At 51.4% G+C, this 25,806-nt stretch overlaps 2 protein-coding genes and 1 pseudogene across 2 annotated transcripts in view; 1 reads left to right on the top strand and 2 right to left on the bottom strand.

Moving 5' to 3' along the window:
- The first annotated feature begins 62 nt into the window (after window positions 1-62).
- DBNDD1 (dysbindin domain containing 1) lies at window positions 63-12,283 on the top strand. Its single transcript, XM_053556211.1, has 4 exons — window positions 63-283; window positions 10,315-10,461; window positions 10,783-10,923; window positions 12,120-12,283. Exons 1-4 carry the CDS (start codon window positions 253-255, stop codon window positions 12,275-12,277), a joined length of 477 nt encoding a protein of 158 aa, XP_053412186.1. The 5' UTR covers window positions 63-252; the 3' UTR covers window positions 12,278-12,283.
- A 2,504-nt stretch (window positions 12,284-14,787) lies between these two features.
- Window positions 14,788-25,311, bottom strand: LOC128561668 (ribosomal protein L18-like; annotated as a pseudogene).
- The window catches only part of DEF8 (differentially expressed in FDCP 8 homolog), a 31,369-nt gene continuing 30,821 nt past the window's right edge, over window positions 25,259-25,806 (bottom strand). The window contains exon 12 of the mRNA XM_053556149.1: window positions 25,259-25,367. Coding sequence (XP_053412124.1) covers window positions 25,322-25,367 — 46 coding nt within the window. The 3' untranslated portion in view covers window positions 25,259-25,321. The remainder of the gene's footprint in view (window positions 25,368-25,806) is intronic.

Below are 25,806 nucleotides of genomic sequence, written 5' to 3'. Positions count from 1 at the left end.
CCAGCAGAGGGCGCGCACGGAGCAGGCGGGGCCGCACCTGTCCTGCCGGCTGGGGGTAGATGGGAGGGGGCCAGGGCCCAGGAGCAGCTGCGCGCCCCGCCCCGCGGGCTCCTCCCCACCGCCGCGGCCCCCAGGCTGCTGTCCCGATGCGCTGCGCCCGGAACCCAGGCCGAGTCGCCGCCGCAGCTGTTGGGGCGCCCAGGCCAGGTGACGCTGCAGCTGCCCGCGCCCCTCTCAGACCCCGACGTCCACATGGATCCCCCGCAGGGCGCTGGCCCGGGAGGTGGGTATGGCCCCAGCCTCTGGGACCCCTAAGCTGCGCCTTCTCGAGTGCGAGCCGCAGCCCTTCCCCCCAAGGCCCAACTACCAGCCGCACCCGAGGGCCCCGAAGATCCGCCTGCAGCTCCGAGAGCCGGGAAGGTGTGGGGGGCGGCGGAGGGAGGCTGTCAGTCGTGCGGGAGTCACCTCCCGGGAGCGGCCCCCGCGCGGGGCTGGGGGCGCACAGACCGAGTCTCCGCCCCCTTGTTCTCTGCATTACCGGCCCAGAAAGCCGGTGCCTGGCGCGCTCCTTGATGGGTAGCCCAGAGTTTCGTCCATGAACCCTCTTCGAGGCCAGCCAGCCTGGGATCCGGGGAAGGGGAAGAGGCGTGCAAGGGACCGGAGTTTGGGGACCCAGTCGGTACAGTGTGGAGGAGCCGCTGCCTGCTTGCTAGAGGGTCCGCTTTGTTTCTCCCGGCAGCGACTGGGGAGGGGAGATGGTCCGAGGCCGCAGGCAGAGATCCTGCAAGGGGCGAGGGGCTGGGACGGGATTTCGCTGGGGAAGTGGGGGATGTGCCAGGGCGCGGCCTGCCGGGGGCTCCCGAGGCTGCAGTGGTGGCCGGCCTGGGCCAGGCCCAGGGGCGCATACACCGGGGAGGGTAGCTTAAATGTGCATGGAGTGGCCTCTTATCGCAGCCCCTGTCAGCTGTGTGGGAGGAACCACAGAAGGCTGAAATCCTACCGCCGGTTTCCCCACCTTGGAGTCTGGCTCCAGGCTGGGTGGTGGCTGGTGAGGGAGGAAAACTCTCAGAAAAAAACTCCTTCCCTCTCAGAGCCCTTTCCAGAAGAGTCTTCTAGGTTCCATGGGCCCAAGAACTTGGATGTAAACTGCAGACCCTTTCACCTACCTGCCCAGGCTCGCTACCTCCTGGATTTCCTGGGCACAGGCAGCAAGGGTGGGGGTCCCATCCCAGGGAGCAAGCAGGTGCCGGGAGCGCAAGCCAGCTCTTTCCTAACTACACAAGAGCCTCCAGCCACACATAGTGGCCTCCTCTGGAGGCTGTCCCCAGAGATGTGGGTCCAGAGACAGTAGGTCCACCTGCCTCTGTGTATCCATACTCCAAGGTGGGAAAATGATGTCCTGTCTGGGGGCCCTTGTCACACTCCCTCTAAGCACCACCAGACGCACCCAGGGACTAGTAAGTTTGAGTTTCTCTTTTGTCATTTGTGGGAGAAAATCAGAGCTCTTTTTTGCCATCACTGTCCCAGGACACTAGGTCTTCCTGTAGCAGCTTTGTGAGCAAGGGCTGGAGTAGGGATGGGGGTGGGGGTCAGAGCTGCTTCTGGGCTGTGAGTGTGAGCCTTTAGGTGCTGACAAAGTAATCAGGCCCCTCTGAGCCTCAGTTTCCATGTCTGTTGGTGGAGAGAGCCCTCTTCCCTTACAGGGCTGGGACAGTCGGTGAGATGATAGAGGTAAGGGCTTTAGGAAGAAGAGGTTAACATCTTTGCTGTTTTTCCTTTGCGGAAGGGAAGGAGGCCTTTTAGCAGCTTAAAAGAAAAGCAAGAGAGCAGGCTTAGTCTGAGTCCATCACTGCCTGGCTGGGGGCCTCAGACACCTAACTCATTTAGTGCACAGGTATTTTTGTCTGGTTCCTACTCCAGCAGGCATTATATGCAGGCATTATATGCCTCCAGTGGGCACAGCAGGGCAGGAGAGCCCTGTCTGCAGAGGACTCACACTTGTCCAAGACCCTTGGCCTGTCTCCTTGTTGGAAAATGGCTGGTGGGACTTCATAAGGTCGTGTGCTGGGAACATGTCTGTCATTGTCTGAGTTCTTATATACCTTTGAAAACTATAAAAGTAGGGCAGCGCCTGTGGGTCAGTGGGTAGGGCACTGGCCCAATATACCAAGGGTGGCAGATTTGAACCCCACCCCGGCCAAATGCAACAAAAAAATAGCCAGGCAGGGTGGCGGGTGCCCATAGTCCCAATACTCCGGAGACTGAGGCAGGAGAATCACGTAAGCCCAAGAGTTGGAGGTTGCTGTGAGCTGTGAAGCCACGGCACTCTACCAAGGGCAATAAAGTGAGATTCTGTCAAAAAGAAAGAAGAAAGAAGGAAAGAAAACTACAAAACTAGAAAGAACACCATGTATCATAACCCAGCCCCCAGCTCATCCAGGCCACTACCAACCTCCCTTCAGTAGTATTTTGAAGCACATTCAGATTTACTTCATCCATAAATATATCAGAAATTATCTCTAAAAGATTTTCATAAAGCATCATTAAAATATTATTTTTGCCAGGCATGGTGGTACACACCTATAGTCCCAGCTACTCTGGAGGCTGAGGTAGGAGGATTGCTTGATTGCAGGAGTTCCAGGCTAGCTTGGGCAACATATTGACACCCCGTTTCTTTTTTTTTGTTTTGTTTTGTTTTTGTTTTTTGGCCGGGGCTGGGTTTGAACCCACCACCTCCAGCATATGGGGCTGGTGCCCTACTCCTTTGAGCCACAGGCGCTGCCCTGACACCCCATTTCTAAAGAAAAAAACTTTGTCACCCTCGGTAGAATGCTATAGTGTCATAGCTCACAGCAACCTCAAACTCTTGGGCTCAAGCAATCCTCTTACCTCAGCCTCCCAAGTAGCTGGGACTAGAGGTACCTGCCATAGTGCCTGGTTATTGTTAGAGATGGGGTCTCTCATTAGCTCAGGCTGGTCTTGAACTCCTGAGCTCAGGCAATCCACCCACCTTGACCTGTCAGAGTGCTAGGATTATAGGCGTGAGCCATAGTGCCCAGCCAAAAAAAAATTTTTGAAACATGGTCTTACTCTGTTGCTCAGGCTGAAGTGCAGTGGTACCATCATATCTTACTGTAACTTCCCAAGTCCTAGGCTTAAGCAATCCTCCTGCCTCAGCCTCCCCAAGTAGCTAGGACTATAAGACCACCACCACACCCAGCTGAATTATTTGTTTGTTTGTTTTTTGAAAGACAGGGTCTATTGCCCAGGCTGGGCTAATTCATCCACCTCAGCCTCTCAGAAAGCAGGATTACACGTGTGAGTCATCATGGGTAGGCCCCCCAAAACTATTTTTGCACCTAAACAAATGAATGTTTTTTTGTTTTGCTTTGGTTTTTTTTGAGACAGAATAGAATGTAATGGCATTGTCATAACTTACTGCAACCTCAAACTCTGGATGGTTTGAACTCCTGGCCTCAGGTAATCTTCCTCCATTGGCCTTCCAGAGTGCTGGGATTATAGGCTTGAGGCACTGCATCTGGCCAAAATAATTTCTTATTATCAAACTATGCAGAACATGGAGAGAAGTGTGTGCAGTGGTGTGAAAAGTGCCCTCCCTGAGGGCCCCACCTGCTGTAGAGTTCTAGTCCACCTCAGTCAATCCAAAGGTCTGCAGAGAGAAAGGGAAGGACTATGGCCCTTCCTCAGGAGGCTGAATGTAGACAGGATCACCACAGCATCCTGGAAATGCTGGGAAGTCTGAATTCATGGACAGAGGTGCTGGGGAGATGAGGTACAGGTTCCCCTATCTCTGCAACCATCTCTTCTTTCCTGAAATTGTTTTTATTCTTACAATATTTCTTCACTTCATTAATTCATGTATTCATTCATTCATGCAGCGATGTGTGCAGAGAGCCTCCTTGAGGGTCTGGGCAGGGTTCTGGGTACAGAGCAGGGAATGTGAGATTTGGGCCAAGTTTTTGAATCACGAATGTGCTGGAAAATAGGTCAGCAGCAGAGCGCAAGGTAATCGGCAATCAGCCCTCAGAGAAGCCTGTTGGGCAGGGCTGAGGCTCCCCATCTCCAAGCTCTCCCACAGGGGTGCTGCTTCAATTCCCGCCCTCCAGTAAGAGCAGCAACCCCTAAGAGGGCTGGGGCCCTTCCTTGATGAGGGCTTTGCTGGGTTGAAAACCAAAACATTGCTGTGACCCACACATGGGGTTCTTCCTAGGGCATCAGAACTGCCCTGGGGTTGCTGAATCCACACAGCTGTGCCTCAGCCAGGGAAGCCAGTACCTGCCCCTATCTGCTGTGTTGGGGTCAGATCAGAGCAGCAGGTCTCACACATGAGCAATTTATTCCTTCTTCCCACAAAGGTTTGTGGAGAGGTGTCAGGCCAATTGTGACTTCTAGCACAGCTGCATATTGACCGGGGCTGTGGGTGAGTTCATTCACTCCTTATTCAAAATTTATTGTGAGCCTACTGTGTGTAAGGGCTGAGCATAGGTCTTCAGAATGCAGCAATGAACTAGATAGAAGCTGCTGGGAGCCCTTTTCCTGCACCCAATCTCAGCCTGCTGTGGGGCTGAGCCCAGGGTCTGGTGCATAGTAGGTACCCAGCACTGTGTCTTTTCCCCCAGCTTTGTTCATCTACTCCAGCCAAGGTCAGCCTTTTACCTTTGAGTCCATTGAGGATTTTCTTGTTTTTTGAGAAACGGTCTTACTCCCTCACTGAAAGGAGTGTTTGTGAGATATAATTCACATATAAAGTTCCTCCTTTTAAAGTACATGATTCATATTTTAGTATATTCACAGAGTTGTACAGTCATCACCACTAATTTATTTATTTATTTATTTGTAGAGACAGAGTTTCACTCTATCACCCTCAGTAGAGTAACATGGCGTCACACAGCTCACAGCAACCTCCAACTCCTAGGCTTAGGCAATTCTCTTGCTTCAGCCTCCTGAGTAGCTGGGACTACAGGCGTCCGCCACAAGGCCCGACTATTTTTTGTTGTTGTTGCAGTTTGACCAGGGCCGGGTTTGAACCCACCATCCTTGGTATACGGGGCCAGCACTCTACCCACTGAACCACAGGTGCCACCCATCATCACCACTAATTTAAATAAAAACTTTTGGGGGGGGACAGTCTCACTTTGTCACCCTCAGTAGAATGCTGTGGCATCATAGCTCGCAGCAACCTCTAACTCTTGGGCTCCAGCAATTCTCTTGCCTCAGCCTCCCGTGTAGCTGGGACTACAGGCACCTGACACAACACCTAGCTATTTTTAGAGATGGGGTCTTGCTTTAGCTCAGGCTGGTCTCGAACTTGTGAGCTCAGGCGATACGTAATTTTAAAATATTTTCATCAGGCTCAGTGCCTGTAGCTCAAGTGGCTAAGGCTCCAGCCACATACACCAGAGCTGGCGGGTTCATATTTGGCCCAGGCCTGCCAAACAACAATGACAACTACGACCAAAAAAAAAAATATATATATATATATAGTGGGGCTTTGTGGCAGGTACCTGTAGTCCCAGCTACTCAGGAGGCTGAGGCAAGAGAATCACTTAAGTCCAGGAGCTAGAGGTTGCTATGAACTGTAATGCCACAGCACTCCATCCAGGGTGATAGCTTGAGGCTCTGTCTCAAAAAAAATAAAAATAAATAAAATATTTTCATCACCCCCCAAAAAACCCTGTACCCATTCTCCACCCACCCCTGGCCACTGGCAATCACTAATCTACTTTCTATGGATTTGCCTATTCTGGACACTTCATATAATGGAATTACACAGTATGTGGCCTTTTGTGATTGGTTTCCTGTACTCACCATGATGATTTCAAGGTTCACCATGTTGTAGTCTGTGTCATTGCTTCATTCATATTTTATGCTTGAATAACATATTCCATTATAGTGATAGATCATATTTTCTTTACACCTTGATCTACTGATGGACATTTGCATTGTTTTCAGTTTTGACTATTGTCAATCATGCTGCTGGGAACATTCATGTACACTTGACCTTTGAACAATACAGGATTTAGGAGCACTGAGCCCTGGCACAGCCAAAAATTCAAGTGTAACATTTAACTCCCCCCAAACCTAACTACTACTGTTGACATTAAGCCTTACCAGTAACATAAATAGTTGATTAACACCTGTATCTTATGTTCTGTGTATTATGTACTGTATTTTTACAATATAGTAAGCTGGAGAAAAAAAAACATTAAGAAAATCTTAAGGAAGAGAAAAATGTTTCTTGTTCATTAAGTGGAAATGAATTTGACAGGCTTCATCCTCATCTTCACCTTGAGTAGGCTGAAGAGGAGGCACTGGTGTTGCTTTCTCAGGTGTGACAGAGGCAGAAGAAAGTCCAGGTACAGCTCAGACTTGTGTTGTTCAGGGTCAAGTGCACAGTCTTCATGGGGCTGCGCATTTCTATTTCTTTCAGGTGCACAAGGGATGAAATTGCTAGGTCACCTGGTAACTCCGGATTTATCACTGGAGGAGACTCAACACACACCTTCAGTGGCTGCACACTTTACATGCCAAAATCAGCCCTGCCTATCATCTATCACATTAGTGGTGTCTTTGATGGCAGAAATTGCATCTTCTATGTTTTCCTTCCTCACAGCTTTAACAGAGGCCAGGGCATTAAGGTTTGCAGAATAAAGACCAGGTACTGGGGCAGCGCCTGTGGCTCAAAGGGGTAGGGTGCCGGGCCCATATGCCGGAGGTGGTGGGTTCAAACCCAGCCCTGGCCAAAAACTACGAAAAAAAAGACCAGGTACTGCCAAATTCCACCTAGCTTCAGAGGTCACCTGCCCACAGCCACCCTACCAGCTCTGAAAAGAATCAAAACTAGATACCTGGTGACTTCAAAGGTTCACAGACCCAGTGCTGCCAACTTTCAGATACCGTCAACTACAGAAGCATTGCTATTTCAGGGATGTTAAAAAAACAAAAATAAGTGCTGCTTAGCGCCCCTGTAACAGGCCACTGTGCCTGGAGGTTTGTCCCAGGGGCTGTCTAAGCCTCTGTGAAGCCAGAGTCCATAACAAAGACTGATGGCTTGCCCAGGCCTTTCCCCACTGCAAGGTTGGAGAAGCTCACTATTCAGCTGAAATCCTGTTTTGGGCCGTCTCAGCACTTGTGGAGGAAGGTAGGGTGACTTCTCTGCCAGCCACCTCACTGGAAAATGCTTCCATGGGATTGAAGCTGTGGCAAGTTCTCCCAACTCACAATGGCTACACACACCCCAACCATAGCCCCAGCACTTGCCTACCCTTGCCCTGTTTGCAAGGCCTGCCTCCCTGTCCTGTGGCTGTCCCTCAAACTTGCAGCCTTAGGACTTTTGCACGATTTAGATTTATTCAGGTACCAGAGCCTCTCTCCCAGACATCATTCAACTGCCTCCCTGTAGATCCTTCCTCTGAATGTCATAGAGAGACCTCTCTAAAATGAGAGAATAGCCCTCACTGTTCCCTGGCACTGCCCAAGGGCAGGAATTATCTCTTTGGCTTATACCATGTGGAAGCATTTTGGAACTATGACCCTACACAGGCCAGTGCGATGTGACTCCATCTTCCCTGAAGAGAGGCCCAAGGGCAAGGTAGGGTCTCCAGTGCTATATCCTTTCTCCCTAAGGACTCCCTCAAGCCTATGGATAGTGATTCAAGCAGCCATCCCCCCTCACCCAACAGGTGAAGTGAGGTCCCCACTCACCCACTCAAAGGGAGTCCAAATCACATCCTCTGTGCCCTCGGGGTGGCCAGAAAACAGGGTGTAACTTGACACTCCAAGAATGCTCTGAAACCACATTCCAAATGCCTGTGGAGAGGTAGAAGCTGGATACCCTGTGTCCTGGCCAGCTCTCAGGACTGCAGTGACACTGCATTCAGCCATCTCAGGCAGGAGGCAGATTGACCCCTAAATGGCACAGGCACTGATGAGATCCAGGCAGAGCCCAAGCAACTGCCAGTCAGTAGGACATTCCACCTGGCTTCCAGAGGTCACCTGCCCACAGCCAACCTGCCCAGCTCTGCTACCCCTGGGGACAGGGCTCCAAGGAGGGTGGGGGCCACCCAGCTGCACATGACCCAATGTCACAGGTGCTGTCATCCAGGCCAGGGCCAATGGCACTGCAGCTCTGCCTCTGCTTCCTCCTCTGCCTCAGCTCAGCTGGGGAGAAGAGTTAGTGCTCAGGAGCTCTGCAGACCCCGACAGTGACACTGTGGCAGCATCCAGGAGGCTGGGAGTCTCAGCACACCCTGCAGTGCCGTGTTCAGTGGCTAGGCAGGCAGTGCTGACCAAGCCAGGAGGGCCTTCGCTCATCTGACAAATACACACTGGGCAGGTGATCACGAAAGCCCACACACATATCCCAGGCATTTCTGCAGGATAGCAGAGGCAAGGGGGCCACATGGCTTGGGAAGGTAGATACTTTCTGTGAGATGGAGCTGCAGGGCCCAGGTGCCAGGGGCAGGTACACCAGGGGGACAGGCCTGAGCTGGGGGACTCTCTGGGAAGTTAGGGGGCTGCTGGAGAATGGCTGTGAGAAGGTGGGTTCTGGGACCTTCTGGAAGAGGAGCTGATAAGATTTGTGGGTGGGAGGTAAGACAGTCCAGAATGTCCCTGAGTTCTGGGTCCCAGCAGCCAAGGGACAGTCTCCACCAGACTCCTCAGGGGCTTCTTGCTCTCATCGGACAAAAGAACTGTCACATATAAAATACAAGCAATTACATTTCTGAAAAAAGGTTTGCATAGCATAAACCTGGAAGAATATTCCCCAACTGTGAAGTGTAGTTGGTGGCTCAGAGAATACAGAAAGGCACACCCGCTATTTCTTGCCTCATTCTATAGCTTTTACTATGAGAATGTATTATTTTGAATTCAAGTACCACACACTGGAGCTCTTTTGGGGTTTTGGTTTTTGAAACTGGATCTTTGTTGCCCTGGGTAGAGTGCTATGGAGCCAGCCTAGCTCACAGCAACTTCAAACTCCTGGGCTCAAGTGATCCTCCCACCTCAGCCTCCCAAGTGCTGGGACTATAGGTATCCACCACAACACTCAGCTAATTTTTATATTTTTAGTGGAGATGAAGTCTCCTTCTTGCTCATGCTAATCTTGAACTACTGAGCTCAAGTAATCCTCCTGCCTTGGCCTCCCAGAGTGGTGGGATTACAGGCAGGAGTCACCATGCCTGGCCAAAGAAATCAATTTTTTTTTTTTTTTTTTGAGACAGAGTCTCACTTGGTCACCCTTGGTAGAGTGCCATGGCATCTTAGCTCATAGCAACCACAAACTCTCGGGTTCAAGCAATTCTCTTGCCTCAGTCTCCTGAGTAGCTGGGACTGCAGGCACCCGCCACAATACTCAGCTATTTTTTTGTTTTGTTTTGCAGTTTCTGGATGGGGCTGGGTTTGAACCCGCCACCTCTGGCATATGGGGCCGGTGCCCTACTCCTTTGAGCCACAGGCGCCGCCCAATACCCAGCTGTATTTTAGAGACTGGGTCTCACTCTGGCTTAGGCTGGTCTCAAACCTGTGAGCTCAGGCAATCCACCAGCCTCAGCCTCCCAAGTGCTGGGATTACAGGCATGAGCCACATTGTCCGGCCAAAATAAATCAATTTTTAAAAGGAAAAGTTGGCTGAGCAGGTGTCTCATACCTGTAATCCCAGCATTTGGGGAGGCTGTGGTGGGAAGATCACTTGAAGCCATGATTTTGAGACATAGCAAAACCCCATCTCTACAAAAAATAAAAAAAACTACTCAGATGTGGTGGTGCATGCCTATAGTCCCAGCTGCTCAGGAGGCTGAGGCGGGGTGGATCACTTGAGTGAGTCCAGGAGTTGGAGACTGCCATGAGTTGTGATTACACAATCACACTCCAGCCTGAGCAACCTTGAAGGGAAACCCTGTCTCCTAAAAAAAAAAAAGAAAAGTAACTAATAAAAAGGAAAGGTCACTCCATAGAGGAAGGATTGTTCTGTATTAAAGGGAACCAAAGAGGCTGGGTATGGAAATCCACAAGTGATTTTCATGGGACCCTGGGCTAGGGCAGCAACACAGGGGGCTCTGAGCTGACGGGTCTACGTAGCACAGCATCTACTGGTGTTCAAGTATCAAGAGTGATCTAGATGTCAAAGAGAGGCAGCCACTACCTGGGCACCTCTAGGCACTCCTAGCCATTGCCAGAGACTCAAAGGATTTGATGTGCTCAGCCCTCAGGTCTTCTCTGGACCCTGTGTCCTGGTGGTAACATGAGTGCCCCTGTGGGTCTCTAGGTAATGCCTTGTATCTTTGGTCACAGAGATCGTTAAGGAGGTTGAGGTCCCGCAGACCACCCTGGGTGTCCCAGCCCATGGGACAGTGGACAGCTGCCAGTCACCTGTGCTGGAAGAGGAGGTGGGCATTCCTATCCCAGCGCCAGGGCTCCTGCAGGTCACGGAGAGGAGGCGTAAGTACTACTGACTGACCCAGCACACTGTCGGGACTGGAAGTGAGGCTGCTGAGCCCCCACCCTGTCCAAAGACTCCCGGGGTCTGAGGCTCAGAGACCCAGTCCGAGAAAGAAGGCTGGGTCTAGTGCTGAGTGCTGCACTCATAAAGCTTTGGCTCCCTGGGCCTCCACTGTCCAGTACGTGAAATGGGGACCTCAGGAAGCTTCACAGCCTCAAGTGTGCAGAACAAATGCACACATTTGCCCAGATCTGGGCTTTGCAGAAAGTTGGGGTTCATCTGTGAGCCTTGTGGGGTGACTGTGCCCCATCCACCCCCAGAGCCCCTGAGCAGCGTCTCCTCTCTGGAGGTGCACTTTGACCTCCTGGACCTCACTGAGCTGACCGACATGTCCGACCAGGAGCTGGCCGAGGTCTTTGCTGACTCAGATGATGAGAATCTTACCAGTGAGTCCCCTGCAGGTGAGGATGGCAACAGGGCCATGGGGAGGCATGGGCTGGGCTAAGGTCCTCTGGGAGTCCTGGGGTCATCTCAGGTGAGTTCCAAGGAGAGCCTGGGACCACTCATGCGCCATTTGCATCTCACGAGTCTCCCCCACAGCTGCTGCTCCTAAGCCTTATCTTACCAGTAAGCAGCAAAAGCCCAAAGCCACCATCCGTCCAAAGTACAATTTACTAAATGTAAATTTTAACCCTAACTGAGGCCAACCATGAGGTGATGGTGGGGCAGTAACCAGCCTCCCCTCCCCAGCTCACTGACTTGGTTTCCCCTCTGGTTCCCCAACCACTGCCTCTGGCTCGAGGCCCAGCCTGGCGTCCTTCCTTCCCTCTCTGCTCACACCCAACTCAAGCAGGGCCCCACAATGTGGTCACTTTCATGTCCCTCCCAAGCCCTGTGGTCAGAGTGTAGGATTCACCTCTAATGGGGTCATAAGTGTCTTTTATCTCTTCTAAGTAGTGAAGGCCTCAGTGTGACCTTACACCCTGGGCAGTGGGGTGGGGAGAACATAGGAGCTCCTCCCATGAGATAGCTGGACCTGGCCTCCTTAGAGGCACCAGCGCCAGCAAGGACCCTGCCAACTGCTCTGGGGGTCCAGGGTAGGCAGTGGAATTGGGCCTGGCCCAATTGTACTCCCTTGTACTTCCTCACACCCTCCCCATGGGCCCACAGGTGTGTGTAGACCGGGGCTGATACAACTGGGGAGGTGGGGGGCTCAAGGCCTGGCCTACCTGGACCCAAGCCCATGAAGCCACAAGCTAGAGAAGGCAGGACACATGATGGGCAGAGGCTCAGTGAGGCCTGCAGGGCCCTCAGGTGTGCTCGACTGTTCTGGGTCATGGGGTGGGGGTGGGGGGAGACAGGCTTTGAGGAGGCCCCTCTAGTATCACTGCATGACAGGGCAGGAGCCAGAGCAGGTTCTCCCGGTGGGGGGGAGGGAGTCTGCCCAGGCCTCTGGTGGAGCCAGCTTGTGGGTTTTGTGTGCCAGGCCAGCGAACCTCAAGGTACGGTTGGGGACCTGGTTTTAGAGGCATCAAAGATGTCTGTATGCACATCCAGGCACGCAGAGCGCAGTGCCAGCAGTGCCCCAGGAGGCTGACATACAGGCACCCCAGGCCTCCTGGCTGAATTCCACTTTCCGTATTTCTATTCATGCCAGGTCTGCACCCACTACCACGGGCCGGCTGCCTGCGCTCCCCCTCCTGGACAAGGATGAGGGCTGAGCAGAACCGTGAGAAGCAGTCCCTGGGTGACCCTGAGCGGCAGGCTGCAATCCTGGACACATTTCTCACAGTGGAGGGGCCCCAGGAGGACTAGGCCATCTCCACCCATCTGGGGGTGCTGCAGGCCCCAGCACAATGGTAAATCAGGGCAGTCCTGGCCCCGCAGACAGATGTGGCCCTCTCCAAGAGGCTCTAGCACCTCCTGACACAGCAAGCAGGGCCAGGGCACTGCCAAAGGAGGCTCCCTGTCAGCCTCTGGGCCACGGAGTTCTCTGGGCACAGTCCTCAACTCTGCTTGGAGCCCAGCTGTTTACCTGGGGATATGCTGGACCCCTCGATGCCTCTGGGACCCCCAGCACAAGCCCAGCTCAGTGGCTTTACGTCTAGCTCATCCCTGGACCCTGGAGCATGAGGATAACATAGTCGAGTCACTGCCTGGTGAAAAGGAAGAGACAAGGAGTGGTGTGTGCAATGGTGCTCTCAGAGTAGAGGGACCTGAGCCTGTGGGAGCCACTCCAAGAACTCCCTGGGGGTCTCCAAGCTTAGCTAATGGGACACAGTGCTGTCCAGCCAAGCATATGGGCGAGGGACAATCACTTAAGTTTTCGCCTTGATTTCACTCCTGCTCCCTTCCTCTGCCCCATGGAGCTACCACATCAGGGCCCCCTCCCCAGGCTTACCTCCAAGACCTTCACTTGGGTCCCTTGGTCCCTGCATCCAACTCATCCTTAAGTTGGAACACCAAGTATTGTCAGACTGCCTCAGAGACATTTTCAGGATTACCTGGGGAACAGGTTCACCCTCTCTCCATTCTGCGCCCATCACAGGGCACATCCTCACGTACATTCTCCATACCCCATGGCCACCAGACACAGGCAGTGGGCTCTGGGCTGTGTTCTGGGCACTGACAGGCTACTCTGCTGTGGGGGTGTCAGGGGTACCCAACTCAGCTCTCCCAGTGTGTGTTAAGGGTCACAGAATAAGCTTCTCACCTGATAGCAAGTCAAAGACTGTTTTTTTTGAGACACTCAAGCTGTCACTCTGACATCACAGCTCACAGAAACCTCCGACTCCTGGGCTTAAGAGATTCTCTTGCCTCGGCCTCCCAGGTAGCTGGGACTACAGGTGCCCGCCACAACCGACTATTATTATTTTTTTTGGTTGTAGTTGTCATTGCTGTTTGGCAGGCCTGGGCTGGATTTGAACCCGCCAGCTCTGGGTTGGGTTGTGGCAGGTGCCTTAGCCGCTTGAGCTATAGGCACCAAGCCCAAAGACTGGTTTTAATATGAAAGTTTAAGCTTGTTTTTGTCCCCAAGCCAACCTGCCATACCCCATTTTCCACAAAAACATTTCCAGGAAAAGAAAACAGGCTCTGATCTGCATTTTTATCTGTGTCTTCAGGAGAGATCCTGAACCCCACTCCCACTTCTGAGCTGCGCCCAACCCCCCACCCTCTCTTATCTGCGCTGTTGGCAAGTCCAGGTCCCCTGCAACCAGGTCTCCTGAAATGAATGCTGCCCCTGGCTTCCAACCTCACAGAACCAGGCAGGTTTCTCTTCCAATCCCTCAGAGGCAGCCATGCCCCCAGCCACACCTCCACCTACCAGCTCCGTCCCTCCCGCCGCAGCTTCTGTAGAACTCATTCACAAAGTGGGGGATTAAAGCTTCACCCCACATCTTAAGGCCTGGCCGCAGTCTTTCCTTTCTAGCTAACACCAGTGTGCATACAGGAGTGTTGGGGTGCCCTGGAGTAAAGCTCCAGCCCTGGGGTCATTCTCTGGCTATGCTGCACTCCAGGCTGTGCTTATGTGGGTCACATCTCTGGAACAAGTGCCCTGGATTCCCAGTCCCTGAGTAATACAAAAGGAATCTTTTTTTTTTTTTTTTTGAGACACTCTCAAGCTATGGCCATGGGTAGAGACCCTGGCGTCACAGCTCACAGCAACCTCCAACTCTTAGGCTCAAGCAATCCTCTTGCATCATTTTTTCTATTTTTAGTAGAGATGGGGTCTCACTTTTACTCAGGTTAGTCTCCAACTTGTGAACTCAAGCAGTCCACCTGCTTCAGCCTCCCAGAGTGCTAGGATGACTCCAAGATGAAGCCAAATACCCACCCATACTAAGTCCTCATGAAATGAGGTGAACATGGGGCTGGCCAAGTCTGACTTGCTTTCTGCCTAGCCATACAACAGCCCAGAGCTCCTTACCCTTCTCCACTAGGCTCTCACAAGTCTGGACCCTCCATAAATAAAAATTTTCAGCCATGTCTTCTCCGACCACAGACCCAGAACTGACTCTACATGAGTGCCAGGTGTCTTGAGGAAGGGTGCACATCTTCTGGCCCATCCTCACACACCCCAACCCTCCCTGCCCCGTCTTCTTTTCTGACACAGGAAGGGAGGCAGGCAGGCTGGGAAAAGCCCACCCCAGCTCACAAGTGCCACTTGCCTGATCAACACTTCTGAGGGTGGGCTTTCCCTGACAGCAGTGCACAAACTCCACATCATACTCATGATGGACAAGAAAAGAGTGGGAAACAGTGTTTCTAGTTCAGAGGTGAGGTGCCACAAGACTAGCAGATTTTTTTTTTCATCCAAAATCTTTTTAATAAAACAGTAGATTCCAGGATTTGCTGGTCCAACAGCCACTGGCACACTCGAACTTCCAGCCCTTGGGACAGACATAGGGTTTGGTGTGGCTGTGCGGGGTTCCTGGGGCCTTGCCGAAATGCCAGTACCACCTTCTGGCCCTTGCCAGAACCTGAAAGTAGGTCAGTGCCATGGCCCTGGGGGGAGTCCAGGGCCAGCTGGTCGAAGGTGAGGATCTTGCTTCCAGCCTTGAGGATATGGGTGCAGGCCTAGCTGCTCATGCACAAGGCACACACCTTCAGTCTGGGTACTTCCTGAACCCACACAGCATCTGTTATGGTCCCCACAACCACAGCTGTTTTGTTTTCCCAGCCAGGAAGTTTCATCTTCCAGATCATCTGGGAAAGAGACAGTGGTGGCCAATTGGTGTGACTCATATACAACCTCTTCAGCACAACCTAGTTGAAGGTAGAGTTGGTTTGTCTAGCCAGAAATCTGTATAGCTTGACCAACAGCCTTAGGTAAATGTCCTGGCTCTTGGGCTCCTTGCGATGAACCTTTCTGTCCTTCTTGTGGTGAATATCGACTCCCATGATGGTGACACCCATTGCAGAATTTTTGTAAACAGCTACTTCTGGGACACACGCAGGGAGACTGGTGGAAGAAGGTGCAAGGACAGGTCTGTGGTGGGCACAGGCTAGATGTGGAAGCAACAGGAGCCCCACCCCCACCAAGCTCTGCCCATCAGGCATCACCAGGCCCATCTAGAGCTACAACCTCCCTCAACCCTGTTACAACCACACCCTGGAGGGTCTGCCACAGACACTGCATGACAGGAGCCCTCTGGAGTCAAGGGAAAAGCCTCTCTCCATCTGAGAGAATCCCAAGACCAGGCACCAGCAGGACCCCAAGCCGCTCAGCTCCTCTGGGTTTGGTGAAGCCCATGGTACAGGCTAAGACCTGGAGAGTAAGACTCGATGATATGTGTTTTACATGCCTGGCCAGGTGGTAGCCTGCTTTGAGGCTCTGAGGCAAACATGCCCAGCAATTTGGAAGATGCCATCAAGTCCCAGAGTCTGCTCTGGGCTAGGCCGAGAGGAAGCTGAGGACAACCAGAGCAGTGAGCAGAGCCCCCTACCTCACTGACGCGTGTAGCAGTTGGGCTGAGCTAAGGGCATCTTCTCAGGGCCATGAGCTGTCTTGAGCCACCTAGACACCCGAGCACCCACCCATGGTGGCTGGCACAGCACACAGCTCGCAGGCATCCCAGGAGGCAGGCTTGTGGGCCAGAGGAAGGGCACCCTTCCTGGGCCCCACAGCATGGGCCCTTACCACACTCACAGACTCAGAAGGGCTCAAAAGAGGGTTTGTAAGCAGGTGCCCTGCCTCTCCACAAATACCACAGCACCAGCTAGACCCCTGCATACCCTCCCTCAGGGCTGGGCAGAGAAGGTGGGGGGCTCTGAGATTCCAAAAGGGGGTTGTAGAGAACAGCAGCTTACTGGTTATGAGGGGATGTAAAATCAGGCACACCCTACCAGTAAGGAAACCCCTCCCCAAGGCAGGTTCCAAGTTTGTTTGTTTTTTAATTTAGAGACACAGTCTCACTTTGTCACCCTCGGTAGAATGCTATGGGGTCACAGTTCACAGCAACGTCCAGCTCTTGGGCTTAGGCAATTCTCTTGCCTCAGTCTCCTGAGTAGCTGGGACTACAGGCACCTGCCACAATGCCCAGCTATTTTTTTTGTTGCAGTTTGGCCGGGGCTGGGTTAGAACCCGCCACCCCTCAGTATGTGGGGCTGGCATCCTACTCACTGAGCCACAGGCACCGCCCAGGCGCCAAGTTTTGAGAGAGAAACTGAGTCTCCCATATGCAGAGAAGCACAGCCAGGGGCCCCAAGTGCAGGGCACCTCCATAGCTCCACTATCCTCCCCTGAACCACACACAAGTGTGTGGCTATAGCCTTGGCCTTCCTTCATAAGGACAGGCTGGATTCCACCAGTCCAGATGGCTCCTTTAAAAGCCTACTTTTTCTTGATAATTGGTTTACATTTTCCTTTTTTCAGTTCTACCTCAACAGACCTTGTGAGTGCTATGCTGGGCCCAGACTTCTCTGAGCAGCATCCTGACAGTGGGAGGCTCACTGGGAGAGCCTGACACAGTCTGGCAGGGGTATGGCAGGAGAGCCTGCCTCAAGCATGTTGGATTCTACAACCCTGCCTCTCCTTGGGGTCACAGTCTCTTGGGGGTCCCGAGGCTCATATAGAGCCTCTCTGTCACCTTCCGGCTGGCTGCTACCAAACTCCCTGCTCCCTTCTTTAGGGTCAGAGCACCCTCATCTAAAGCACCCATTTGCAGTGACCAAGTGTTTTAATTTTTTTCACAATGATTCCAGTAGCTCTTCTCCAAAGGCTCCAGGTATGTGACAGTTACCCAAAGTCCTATCCAGTGGTAGGTGCAGGCAGTGGCTATACACCAACTACATGTCCCCTTCCTGTGCCCAGTTCCAGCCCATCAACCCCTCAGAAAGGGACGCCTCCTCCAGGCTGCCAGTACCCTCCACAAACTCCTCATAGACAGACCTCTCTACAAAGGGCCAGAGGCCCAGCAGCTCCACCATGTCAGCCTTCTCCAGGAGTCACTGACCCACCTGTCAGGCTGCTCCAGGGGCTGCCCTCACCACTCTCCAGACAGGGCTGCACTTATCAGGCACTGCCAAAGACCAGCCCACACCTAAGCAGGCCCCTGAGAATGAGTGCAGCCAGACCGTGACTTGACCTATTACCTAAGACCCAGTACCAGGCAGAGAGGCTCCACTCACCTTCTCCACTTGCTCCCAGAACCGTGTCACCAGATCCAGAATGTGCTTATAGGCGGCACTGATGAGGTGGTGAACCTCCTGGCCAATGAGCTGGGCCCTGCTGTATGGCTTCTTCACCAGGGTCTCACCTTGCCAAGGACAGTCAAAGGATATGCAGCCCAGCTTCTCACTCTTCCCCAACTGCACAATCTGGGGTAAGCGAAGCCTAGGGTGAGCCTACGATGACATATCCGCCAGCAAACACGTACCAGGGATGCCCAGCCCTTACCTGGGCATAGGTGCTCTGATGCCCTTCCTCAGGGCTGGGGCATGAAGGACAGCCATTGGCCACCTCCTTAATCTCCATCCCCAGAACAGCCACACCAACTAACGAAGCCCTTCCCCACCTCTGACTCCAGTCCCTCAGGCTGACCTGGCTGAGCAGCCCAACCTGCATGAAGGTGGGTGTGTGGCCCAGCCCACTGAGATCAAGACAAAAGACACATATCTCCCAAGCTGAAGAAAATGCACTAACATTGGGAGGCACATGTGGCTCAGTGAATAGGGCACCGGCCCAATATACAGAGAATTTCGGAAGTGGAGGAGTAGCGTGGAGGCAAGGAGGGACTCGGTGGCAGAGGGATGCTGCAGGGGCAGCGGCCCCCTGGGAAAGGACTCGGACCCCAAAGTGGAAGGGACACCTCCAGGGCTACTTGGATATAGTCCCAGCTACTTGGGAGACTGAGGCAAGAGAATCTCCTGAGCCCAGGAGCTGGAGGTTGCAGTGAGCCCTGTGACAGCACAGCACTCTAAAGTGAGACTTGTCTCTACAAAAAAAAGAAAAAAGAAAACGCACTAACATTCCACTCCTTTAACTCCCAAGACCGCCCAGGCAACAACCACCACTGGATGGTCCTGCAGCTTTGCAGCTTCCACAAGGCTTTTCCCTGGAAACCCCAGCCATGTGGGTTCCCTGCTGCTACCTGCTCTGCCACCCACAGCAGCCTCCAAACCTGGCTCTACCCATTTCCTTAGGTCCTCTGATGGCCTGGAAGTCCTGCCCCTTTAAAGTTCTAAATGTTGCTCCCAGACGGGGCATGAATGCTGTCAGAAGACCCCAAATCCCACATTTTGGTTTAGAAAACTAGTCCAAATTCCTGTGCACAGAAGTCAAGTTGGGGCCCAAGGGTGAGCCTGCTGGGGTCACGCTGGAAACACCCCTCCCTCCCTAAGGGCCCTGGGCTCACCCCCTACAACTCAAAGTGCTTCTTCTTTTTTTTTTTTTTGCGGTTTTTGACTGGGGCTGGGTTTGAATCCACCACCTCCGGCATATGGGGCAGGCGCCCTACTCCTTTGAGCCACAGGCACCACCCCTCAAAGTGCTTCTCCTTAACAAGAGGACACAGGTGGAAGCAATCAGAGCTGCTTCACTTGCAAACATTCAAAACATTAGCACCCGACCCATGAAAGGAGAAATAGTCCACAGGCAGTGTGGTTCCTGGCCTCTAGAGCTTGACCCAGATAAGTTTTGTTAAAGCAAAGTCTCCTCCTGCAGAGAGGCCAGGGCAGAGAACTGAGGATGACGGAAGCTGCTCCATCAGTCACCATTATTTTTAGCCATGGCTTTCAGTTGAAGTTTATTAACGTATAAATTATATGCCACAAAATCCACCCATTTTGAGTGTACATATCAATGATTTTCATTAACTTATCAAGCTGTACAACTATTGCCATAACCCAGTTTTAGGACTTTTCCCATCATTTCTTTAACGGAGCAGGCATCATCTGTGCCTGCTCACGGCTGATTCTTGTTCCCACCACTAGCAAACCACATGTCCACTTTCTGTGGATTTGCTCACTATGCACGTTTCATAGAAATGGAATTATACAACACGCGCCATTTTGTGTCTCGGTTCTTGCACTTAGAACATTTCCTAGGTTCATCATCCACTTTGTAGCATGTATTGATACCTCATTCCTTTTTACAGGTGAATTCTTTTTTTTTTGAGAGTCTCAATTTATCCCCTTCAGTAGAGTGCTCTAGCATCACAGCAACCTCCAACTCCTGGGCTTAGGCGATTCTCTTGCCTCAGACTCCTGAGTAGCTGGGACTACAGGTGACTATTTTTTGTTGCAGCTTGGTCGGGGCCAGGTTCGAACCCACCACCCTCGGTATATGGGGCTGGCGCCCTGCCCACTGAGCAACAGGCATCATAAATTCTTTTATAGTATATGCCAATTTATCAATTCACTGGTGGGTGGACATTGGCTGGGTATGTTTCTAATCGGAGCAGTGCAATGATTCCTCCTCAGTCCTCCCTGCTGAGTTCTCCCCACTGAGGGGGAAAATCAGTCTAGGTAATTTGTTCATGTTTCCTAACTTTGATTCCTCCTCAGTCCTCCCTGCTGAGTTCTCCCCACTGAGGGGGAAAATCAGTCTAGGTAATTTGTTCAAGTTTCCTAACTTTGTAGGTAGATGCACATCTGAAGTCTGTTGTGGTCTCAGGAAGCACATTCTAGGCGTAAGACAGATGACATCCTTCACCCGCCAGCCTGGAAAAAATTCCCTGGTCACATTGTAGCAAATATACATTTCTGTATGTGAACACCTGACCTGAACACCAGGCAGGACACCATGACCAGAGGTGGCTAGAGATGAGATCCACTTCAGAATGTCCAGACATGTCAGGTGCAGGTGGGTTTGGAGCAGAGGCCAAGGCCAACAACTGCCGCATATCCATAAGGCACTGAGGTGTGCCAAGGGCTGCTGAGGAGGGTAACTGGGCAGGAAGCCCCTGGAGAAGTCTCCACTCACTCCTGCAGTTTAGACTACCCGGCTAGGGAAGCTCATATAGGAGATCAGTTTTTGGGTTTTTTTTTTTTTTGAAGTTTTGGCTGAGGCTGGCTTTGAACCTGCCACCTCCAGCATATGGGGCCAGTGCCTTACTCCTTTGAGCCACAGGCACTGCCCAGGAGATCAGGTTTTAATTACAAAGGAGAGAAAAGCAAAGGAACCTTACAAAGAAGAAAGAAAAGCAAAGGAACCTCTCCAGCCCGGGGTTCAAGCCCAAAACTAAAATGCAACATGACTCAGCAGTTCAGCACATCTTTCCTCAGACATCATTTTGGTCTATGCAATAAGACTATGTCTGAACAAAATAAAACAGAAATTCAAATGGGTGCAAATAAGCTTTGGAGATATCTCAACAGCACCAGTAGACAGCCACCCGTGCACAGAGAGCTGAGCACACAGCACTCACCAGGGAAGGCTGGGGGGAGCATCCCTAGGGTCCTTGCCAGGGCACCTTTACTGAGCCTCTTGTCTAACTTCAGTGGATGCAGGTGGACCCTGAAGATCAAGGACCTACCTGCCTTTTATGTCAGGAGGCCTAAGGAAAAAGAGACACAGGGGCTCATACCCTCAGTCCCCCACAGAAAGGCAAGGACAGACTTCTGCTCATTCCACAGTCCACTGCAAGACCCATGTGATGGGCAGGAGGCCCCTGCCCAACTGCCCACACACAGCACTCCTTCTGAGGACCAGGAAGGAACCACTCAGAGGCTCCACCTCTGACTGTTCTTACATTCCCTTCACTGCCTCAGCAGCTAACTGGAACTTCCCTGAGACCACCACACACCCTGTCCAGCCTGGCTCTGGGGATACAGCCAAGTCCCAGGATGTGGCCTCCTTATCCACACTCAGTACTGGTTCTTGCCAGCCTCTGACACCACAAGGTGCCCACTTCACGGTGGCAACATGAGGTCTTCATCCACCCAGATCTTTGTGAGCTCATAGGACCCAGGGAGCTGGCATGGATAAGGGCAGGTCAGCAGCTGCAAAGAACAAGGATGTCCAACAGAGGTGAAGAGTGCAGAGGAAGGCTGGGCACCCCACCTCCCTCTTCTTTCCAATCAATCTCTTCTAGGTGACAATCTAATTAGAATTACTGCTAGACAGTAAAGACAATAAGAGATTTTGGGCCAGGCACAGTGGCTCGCACCTAAAATCCTAGCACTTTGGGAGACAGAGGTGGGAACATCCCTTGAGCTCAGGAATTCAAGACCAGCCTGAGCAAGAGTGAGACCCCCATCTCTACCAAAAGTGGAAAAACTACCCAGGCGTGGTGGCAGGCACCTGTAGTCCCAGTTCCTCAGGAGGCTGAAGCAGGAGGATCACTTGAGCCCAAGAGTTCAGAGACTACAGTGAGCTATGACAGCATAGCACAGCACTTCAGCCTGGGTGACAGAGTATCTCTATCTCAAAAGAAAAAAAAGAGAGATTTTAGAAATGTTTTTGACCTGTACAGAAAAGTGTCAACACAGCAGCCCTGACTGCTGTCCTCGGAAAGGCCTGCTTATGAAACCTGCACCTGAGACTGGGGTCTGAGAGCTCCTGTGCTCCCTGTGCCCAGAAGGCTGGTGCAGATGTTGTGGCTTGTGCAGAGCACTTGCTTTCCTCCTGCCATCTGGACTTCTGGAGCATCCCAGGCAGAAGGTGTCTACACCACCAATGAGGGCAGAGGGAAGAGTCTCAGGAGCTCACTGGTCAGCCCTTGGCACATGCTGTCACAACGCCATGCCAGGAAGTCAACGCGTCACATGTGGCACCATTGAGGGAGAGCTCTGGAAGTGGCACTTGGTCTGCCCCCAGACTTCTGCCCACACTGAGTCCTGGGACTCCAGCTAGGAAATCAGTGAATCTAGGGTGCTCTTAGGGACCCTAAAAAAATCCTAAAGCCAAAGTGCAGGTAAAACCTGCCATAGTTCTATTGAAAGCTTTTCCAAATTCAAAACTGGCACAAATGCCTAGACATATCTTGTGTAGGGCTGACAGACAATGGATCACACCTTAAGTAGAATCACTTTGGGAGGAAGCGTGTCTGGGTATATGTACGATTCTGGGTGGAGACCAGCAGGAAAAGGCTCCACATGGAAGGAGGTGGGCTCTGCCCACAGCACCCAGGGCACTGACGCACATCTGCTTGGTCTCCATCCCCAAAGAAGCAGGTGTCTCCTCATCTCAGGTGATGACTGTGAGCACATCCACCCCAGCTTTCTGCAGCACTCAAGGAGATTGATTGTAAGATGGCTTTCTCCATGTTGGTCTAAGAGTGGCCTTCTTTAAAAACAGAATACCAGGGAAAAAAAACAAAAAAACAAAAACAGAATACCAAAGGATTCTCTCCAGAGGGTGTCAGTACAACTTGATGCAAAATAGTAACACCTACTCAGTCCATTTTGCATTGAACTGAGGGACCAACACCCCAAGCCCTCCACCCAGAGAGACAAGGGTGCAGCCCCCTCCAATGATCCTCACAGGCTTTTATTGAAGACAGGCATGAGAAAATACAGAAATACAGGGGAAAGCTTCAAAGAGAGGGCAAAGGTTATAAAACAAGCAGTTTATCTTCAGCTGCAGGATTGAACTCTTAACACATCCTGTTTACTGCACTGTGGTCTTGCCTTTTTCTTATCACTGCTGATTATGACTTAGCGCTGAGACAGTTGCTGTGTCTGGTATTCTTTTCAGTGCTTAGGGCCAGCAGCAATGCTTGGACTTTTCTCAGATTACTCTGTTCTTAGTGCCTTGCACTTTTAACCCTATGCTGTATCCCACAGGGGTGTCTTTATAGGAAAAGGCTGGAGAAGAGTCCAGACAGTGTCAGGCCACCAGGACAGCATCCACTCACCATCCATCTCCACAAGCATCTGGTTCAGGATACTCTCCTGCTCATTCTGGTCTTGTTTCCTATCAATTACATCAATCTTATCAATGAATAAGATACAAGGAGCAGGGCGGCGCCTGTGGCTCAAGGGGTAGGGCGCCGGTCCCATATGCCGGAGGTGGCGGGTTCAAACCCAGCCCCGGCCAAAAAAAAAAAAAAAAAAAAGATACAAGGAGCATATCTTTAGGCCATTGGAAACATATCACAAACCTGAAATAGGAATCCACATAAAGAGTCTATCTTGCTACTGGTATACGGATAAGGATGACAGTCCACCCTAAACCCTCTCCTCTGAAACCTCTGGCTTGTTTTTCCTAAGCACATCAGCACCTCACACATGTGGTCACAGCCAGGGCTCCACACCAAGCCTGCAACCATTCAAGCCAACCAGTTCTGGTCAAAAATAAGCACGCTGTGATCACTTGCAGGCAGCCCCCATTCACCTAGCCTTGCTGGCCGAATGCCTATAAACATTTCTAGGAACTCAGACCAATTCACAGTGATGAAAGGCATGCTGACCTCCCAAGCAGTGGCTTTAGCAAGAAGTGTCTTCCCAGTACCAGGAGGACCTGTGAGCATGGCTCCCTGATACAGAAATGTGACACTGGGTTCCTAATGGGGAACAGATGATTCACAGACAAAAGAGTGCCATTTTCTTTCTTTTTTTTTTTTAGAGACAGAGTCTCACTTTATCGCCCTTAGTAGAGTGCCGTGGCATCACACAACTCACAGCAACTTCCAACTCCTGGGCTTAGGCGATTCTCTTGCCTCAGCATCCCGAGTAGCTGGGACTATAGGTGCTTGCCACAACGTCCAGCTATAAGAGTGCCATTTTCCACTGAGATCTGAGTAGGAAATAGTTCCCTTAAACAAGTGACTTCCAGGATTGATTAACAAGAATCAAACATACTTGGCCTGGCGCAGTGGCTCATGCCTGTAATCCTACAATTCTAGAAGGCTAAGGTGGGTAGATTGCTTGAGCTCAAGAGTTCGAGACCAGCCTGATGAAGAGTGAGACCCCATGTCTATTAAAAATGAAAAACTGAGGGGCGGCGCCTGTGGCTCAGTCGGTAAGGTGCCGGCCCCATATACCGAGGGTGGTGGGTTCAAACCCGGCCCTGGCCGAACTGCAACCAAAAAAAAAAATAGCCGGGTGTTGTGGTGGGCGCCTGTAGTCCCAGCTACTTGGGAGGCTGAGGCAAGAGAATTGCTTAAGCCCAGGAGTTGGAGGTTGCTGTGAGTTGTGTGAGGCCACGGCACTCTACCGAGGGCCATAAAGTGAGACTCTGTCTCTACAAAAAAAAAAAAAAAAAAAAATGAAAAACTGAGGCAAGAGGATCACTTGAGCCCAAGAGTTTGAGGTTGCTATGAGCTATAAGGCCACAGCACTGTTTACTGCACTGTGGTAACAGCTTGAGACTCTGACTCAAAAAAAAAAAAAAAATCCCCAATACACAAAATAATTTGGATTGTCCTCAAAATATTGAGGACAATATTTTATTATTATGAATTAGATTCACAGTTGATGTAATTGATGACACCTATGCTATTTTAGCTGCTTCAACATTCAGGGTGAGGCAGACTCTGCAGGTTATTATTCTAAAATCAATTCATTTCCCAGTCAGTAACTTGCTCATCAAATTATTCAAATATCCACATCAAAAGCCACAGTAAACTAAAAAAGTAAGATATGCTGTGAAAAAGACATTAAAATTAGGAAAACATCCCCACAAAGCAGCTCAGAAAGGAGGCACTCGCAATACTGGTGATGGCACCCACCACCCAGGTGGAGGCTGCACGGCTAACAAGACTTCTGTCCTCTGAATGCAATCTATCTGCAGCAAATCATCCCAGCACCAACCAGACAAAGTACCTGACATGGAATGAACAAAGAAACTCAACAGATGCCATGAAGGTGTGTTACTCTGACAGGGATTTGGGGTCCAGGATATAGATCAACAGAAAATCCACAGGAAGAACAGAAGGTAGTCATTACTGGGCAATGGAGGGTACCAGGAACTTCTCAGATAATCTTCACTGACAACCCGAAAGACATGCTGTCACTCCCACTGCAGAGAAAGAAGAGCTAAAATTAAGAGAGGTAATGTGAGTGCCTGAAGACAACACACCTGGAGGTGTATAATGAGAATTCTGGTACACAAACTTCCCAGGGCTTCTCCAGGAACATTACAAGGAAAGACTGCTCTGTGCTGGTGGCTCCATAGATCTCAAGTAGCATACAGCCCTCAAGCTACAAAGTACAGGTCTTTAGGGCTTTGAAACATCTAATTCCTTTGGGTTCTTTTTTCTTGAGACAGTCTCACTTTGTCATCTGGGTAGAGTGCCATAGTTCACAGCAACCTCAACTCTTGGGCTCAAGCAATTTTAACTGCCTCAGCCTCCCTAGTAGCTGAGACAATAGACGTCCACCTCAAAGCTTGGCTTTTTTTTTTTTTTGTACAGACAGAGTCTCACTTTGTTGCCCTTGATAGAGTGCCGTGCTGTCAC

The sequence above is a fragment of the Nycticebus coucang genome, chromosome 2 (assembly GCF_027406575.1).
Source record: "Nycticebus coucang isolate mNycCou1 chromosome 2, mNycCou1.pri, whole genome shotgun sequence".
Taxonomy (NCBI): Eukaryota; Metazoa; Chordata; class Mammalia; order Primates; family Lorisidae; genus Nycticebus; species Nycticebus coucang.
This window is presented reverse-complemented; position numbering and strand designations above follow the sequence as displayed.

What these genes read in the sequence shown, in the direction of transcription:
- DBNDD1 (XM_053556211.1), top strand. Translation starts at nt 253, where the DNA reads ATGGATCCCCCGCAGGGCGCTGGCCCGGGAG. An exon ending in GCAGGGCGCTGGCCCGGGAG is followed by an intron (nt 284 to 10,314) that starts GTGGGTATGGCC and finishes CTTTGGTCACAG; the next exon opens with AGATCGTTAAGGAGGTTGAG. An exon ending in GCAGGTCACGGAGAGGAGGC is followed by an intron (nt 10,462 to 10,782) that starts GTAAGTACTACT and finishes ATCCACCCCCAG; the next exon opens with AGCCCCTGAGCAGCGTCTCC.